The 5,592-nt window shown below is 28.8% G+C and overlaps 1 protein-coding gene across 1 annotated transcript in view; it reads left to right on the forward strand.

Annotated features, from left to right (window-relative positions):
• Smp_129920 (putative sodium-dependent neurotransmitter transporter) overlaps positions 1-5,592 on the forward strand; it is a gene marked incomplete at both ends in the record, with an annotated part of 24,967 nt that overhangs the window by 7,449 nt on the left and 11,926 nt on the right. Inside the window, 3 exons of the mRNA XM_018793559.1 lie at positions 1,079-1,280; positions 2,184-2,346; positions 3,247-3,381. Of these exons, the coding sequence (XP_018648059.1) occupies positions 1,079-1,280; positions 2,184-2,346; positions 3,247-3,381 (500 nt within the window). The remainder of the gene's footprint in view (positions 1-1,078; positions 1,281-2,183; positions 2,347-3,246; positions 3,382-5,592) is intronic.

The raw sequence follows: 5,592 nt of genomic DNA on the forward strand, positions 1-5,592 counted from the left end.
TTCTTGGTTCACTTTTAAAAAATTGCACTGTTTAGCATTTTCTACGCATTTACATTTCATAATAGACAACAAAAAATGTCAAAGTTTTCATCGGAATTCAAACTACAAATGTAACCAAACTGACAGATGTCATAATATATGAAAGGATATTAAGTAATGATATAGGCAGTTAGAAAGTCAAATAAATTGATAAGTAGCTTATATTTCACAGATCAAAATGGTCTCTTTTACCATCACACTGACCGTTTGGCTCGTTTCAGATTAGATTTATTAATTCTGTTTACATAAACGAAATTATACTACATTATAACGCTATTAATAACAAGAATTAATGCTACGTTTATTATATTTCAGTCTGAATTTTGAACTGCTGATGAGTTTTGTTGTTGTTATTAGTTCAATTTTGGTTAATATTCAGTTTTTTTTATACCCAATTCTTAAACCACCCTTTCTCGCACACATTTCCGCTCATTTGTCTCTCCTAATTATATGAACTATCCAAATCTTATTCAATTATTACGTAACCCACCCTAATTGTTTTCAACTACCTCTATAAATTATTCAATTATTACGTAACCCACCCTAATTGTTTTCAAATACCTCTAAAATAATCACATTTTTGATTTTATCTGTCTCTGAACTCCACTCAACTATTACGCCACCCTTGATTTCAATACCTAATAACCTCTGACCTTTCCTTGCCCATATATATAGTTATCATCGATGACTTTTGTTATTCCAATCCTTTACATTCAATTTTGTCAATTGTTCCACATTATTTATTACCCCAATGATAAAACTCTAATGCATATTTGGTTGTAAGCAGCTGATGAGAAACCACGAAATATAATGAATTCATATTATTCTGCATGAAAAATTTTGTTATTTTACTGGTTATATTTGTGATAAATTCGTAGATCAAAATGTAAAACTTATTGAGTAATCATTGTTGTAATAAAAATGAAATCTAATAAAGCATCGTACTAACTTCATATTCTTGTAAATAATATTAACACACTAGCAAGTTTCAAACTGCTATTGAAATTATTCTTATTATCACCCAATGATTTTTCATCAGGATTCATATTGGCCTGTTCTAACACAATGTATGAGCGTAATCATGGCAGCAGCATGTATATTTGGGGGTATAAAATGGATTGAAAAAGCAAACAACATACTCGTTCCTTTCCTATTGATTATTGTGATGTTTACATTTGGGTGGTCGCTGACTCGAACTTATGCAGAAGTAGGAATCAAATTTTTATTCACACCAACATGGAGTAAGTTGGTCGATTTCAATTAATTAATAATGAAATCTAAAAAATAAGCTTATTGCTTAAAAAGCCTACCATACACAGAATAATCAGTTGTAAATCTGTAAAAACTTAATCCACTAAAACATTAGTATAGTTCCAGTTTATCAACTCAACAGTGGTATGACTAAATGCCAAAACATTGTTTAGTCTAAATGTTTTAAATGTGAGGAGATCTGTTTGATAGGCTACTTGACATTTGTAAGAACTTCAGGCTTGAATTGATTGATCACTTTGTAGTAGCTATTGTCAAATGGTCAAGATCATAATGCTAGTGATCAGCGAATAACTAATTTACATTAATTACGCGTGGAAATTCAAATAATAGGACGTTTATGACCTGTATACATATCTAAGTACTAGGCGGAACTATTATGATAATGGGTTTCATTCTTGTTTATCATGTACAAGGCAACTAGAATATCCTAGCAGCATGAACATTTTGAATGATCATCAATTCCATCTTTTTAACTTATTACTTTCTTATTGATATAGTAAATTTTTACTTAGTTCATCAAGAGTATAAAATTTTTCTTTTCATCTCATAACACATTTGTTAGTAAAAAACAACTGGTGTCTGTCTATTCAGACGTCAATCTCAAGTTTATTTATTGCCTTCTTAAAATCGTGTCTTGTTACCATGACATGCGTAATAGAAATTCCCATACTTGTAAACATAAATGGTTGTATCGATGTATCGATAAATAATTTCAGTACAGTTTAAATATCTTACCGTTCATCGAGAAGAATTAGGTTTTTGTTTTTTAATATAGGGAATTTACCTGTCTCCTCTTTTCTCATAAGTTGCCTAAATGTATTTGTTAACCACACCGTTCAATTAGATGTTTATATTTCATGTTTTCCCTCGAGCAATTTTAAAAGATCCAGAGATGTGGATTGCTGCAGCAAGTCAAAATGCCTTTGATACAGGTGCCCCTATTGGAGCACTGGCTACATTTGCTGCATTTATGAGTAGGCAGCGTGGAGCGGTAAGATATGGTACGATTATTCCGATGTTAAACAATTTAGTCAGGTAAGCACATTTTGGTTTTGTATGAAAGTAAATTGAAAAACCAAAAACGTGTAGTGTAATGATTTGTTGAGGGTTTACTTAAAGTTACTATTATGTATTACTTGCATTTACTAAACATTAAGTAAAAGTTACATCGCGACAAACCTTATGTCAAATAATTTGTGCTAAAAATAAGGCTTTATAGTTTCAACGGTTTAAGGACTTTCAAGTTTTATTTTCTCGGAATCTGATTCCAAGAAAGATGAACTTTTATACAATAACTTGAGCAATTAATTAAGACAAGTGATTAATTTAATTTTTTTTATTTATTTTAATTTCACTGAACAAGTATGAATGTAAGGAAAATGATCTGTAGTATTTACCTTTAGAAAATGAAGTTCATAATCTTTGTATTCTTAATACACTATCAAAATTTACCAAAGGGACTAATCGCTTTAAAATTCTAAGTTCAGATTGGTGGTCACTTATAGACCATAAACTAATTCTTTAAACGCTGTGAATCATAAAACACTTCTCTTGACATTTGATGATAAAACAAATATAAACCTAAACTTTCAGTAGCAGAAAGAACTATTTATAATTTGATAATCTACAGTACTATTGGTCTGAGCAAACCAATATTTGAAGGACACATTTAGTAGATTTCCAGAGTCGTCCTGATTTTCGTGGCCCAGAAGTAAGTAAAATCGGGTTCGTATTTACATATTACGTAACACAATCAAAAATAATGAAAAGAACTTAATGAAACCGTTGCTATAATGAGGTAATTGTCAATGTATAATAATATCTTATAGCATTAGGATTTCATATCTGAAACATATGTTACTATTTTAATATACCACCGCTTCTAAAAGTTTTTCTCTATACAACATATTCTGATTACTTTTTTATGTTTTATAGCTTTATAAGTTCGATTACAGTGTTTTCCACTGTGTTTTCAACACTAATACAAAATACACCTACGTTGACGCGTTTAGGGATTGTAAAAATTATGCAGTTAACTGGACCTGGCAGTACTGGATTAACATTTATTTGGTAAGCATATTTTTGATCGAAATTGAATAAATGATTATGTACTAATGACACTGATGATTGTACGTAACTTTTTTCCCAAAGACTATACATTTCTATTCCAATAAACAATTAAAATAGAAATGATTGAAATCCGTTACTACTATACTAGGAGGAAACGGCCGTCCAGTGCTTTCAGGTTTTCCTTGGTAGTTTGGCTTCAATTGAGTCATGCTTTTAACTATGAAAAGTGCTCAACTAGTAATGAAGAAAAATAGATTTATCACTTACTATATTCCATATTGAATTAACGGCAAATAAATTAGTAAAATCTGAAAAAATAAGGGTGACTTAACGATGTATCATTGACACTTGGTTTATACCATTAGTTTATCAGTGCACATTTCAAGTAATTCGTTTTCGATCAACAAAAAATATGTAGGTTCTTCTATGATAAAAAAACACAAGATTTTATCATTAGTTCTGTTGTTAACCATTTTGAATTGTTTGTACTTTTACTTCACTAGTGAACTTAGTCAAATAAGTTTGACAGTTGTATTGTAAACTATTCAACAATAATGATTTCTAATTAGTTTAATGTTTATTTATTCTATTGCCTTCATATTCAAATATCTTAATTATCTTAAAATGATTTTACAGTAGTTTAGGTTTTGTTAAAACTGGAAACAACTTTAGGTATTATTAATCATACTTGGTTAAAATACGTGTGAAGATTAACTGAAATTGGTCTTGTCAAAGTTTAATATCAACTAGGGAACTACTGAAAATTGAGGAACTGATCAGAATCTTTATGTTTGGAAGGAACTCGTTCCAAGATTGCAAATTGATACATTTTTAGGTTTGTTTAAACGAACAGATACATCTCATGTGGTTGTCACTTAGGAAAATATAAAGTAAAAAATAACCAGTCATGTTTGATATTTATAATACCTTTTTTATTCTGTCCGTGATATATTTTGTTAGAATTCTTTAAATCATGTTTTTGTGAATCGACTACCAGATAATAATCAGTAGTATATAACTGTTTGTAATGAAGCAATTTATTATTGATAAACAAAATTGGTAACATTAAAATATATTTCGTTACATTTGAAACTATAAATAAATGATGTTGGCTTTATGCTTTCTGTTCTGGGATTGATATATTTAAAGCCGAATATTTAAATGCTTGCAATTTCAAATTTATCCCATGAAAATAAAACGCTCTTCATGCTCGATTAACATCTGATATTTATAGTATAAAGTCCTTAACGAATTAGTTAGAAAAAGTACACTATTCTGTAACAAAGTAAGATTTTTCTATTTTGAATGATAATATATATATATATATATATATATATATATATATATATAGTTTCCACATCTATAAGTAAGGATAATCATCTGTGATTCTGTTCCTGATATGTACACTTGGGCAAGATAGTGTAAGTACAGAACACAGTTCTAGGCATATTTTTAATTTAACAAATTGATGTCAGTTTTGCGTTCTCTGTCTGTTCTCGTGACTTATAACTGGAATATTATCATCCTGTCGTTGCATAAATACATGATTTTTTTTACACAATATACAAGAAATGATATTTTCTCAAGTTGATCTTCTGCTAACTTAAATATTTTACGATTCTGAATAAAATGAAATAATATTACCAAGTTCATGACTAAAAAGCAATGACAACTTCATTCTTTATAAAAGAAACTATTGGATAGTAAGGTACGACACTATTTATTTGTTAATTCAATGTACTTAGGTATCAACTTCCAAATTAGTACATTTGATTATTGTGATTGATCCAGTTTCGTACACAGAAAATCGCTCAGACAGTTGAATTACAAATCAATACCTTGGTAGAGTATAATAATGAAGACACAGCTTATCTCGCCATACCAGTTCATTAACATAGAAAGAATATTTGTGAATCATTCATGGTCCTTAAGATATAAAATTTAGTATTTTTGCTTTATGGTTGATAAAACTTGAGTAGTATTTTAAAGTTAAGATACTTAATTTAATGAAACTAACATAGAAATGAAATCACCTGCTTAATATCATGACAGAATAGGTTTATTGATTATATAACCATGAAGATATTGATTCTAAGGTAAAAGTTTTTTTTCTTAAAAAATATATTTATTTATATACTTAAAATTGTCTTATTATCTTGATAATTCACAGACAGAAAAAAAAAGAATAATAAAATAGTATATCAGTAATGA

The sequence above is a fragment of the Schistosoma mansoni genome, chromosome 1 (genome assembly GCF_000237925.1).
Source record: "Schistosoma mansoni strain Puerto Rico chromosome 1, complete genome".
In the NCBI taxonomy this organism is placed as follows: domain Eukaryota; kingdom Metazoa; phylum Platyhelminthes; class Trematoda; order Strigeidida; family Schistosomatidae; genus Schistosoma; species Schistosoma mansoni.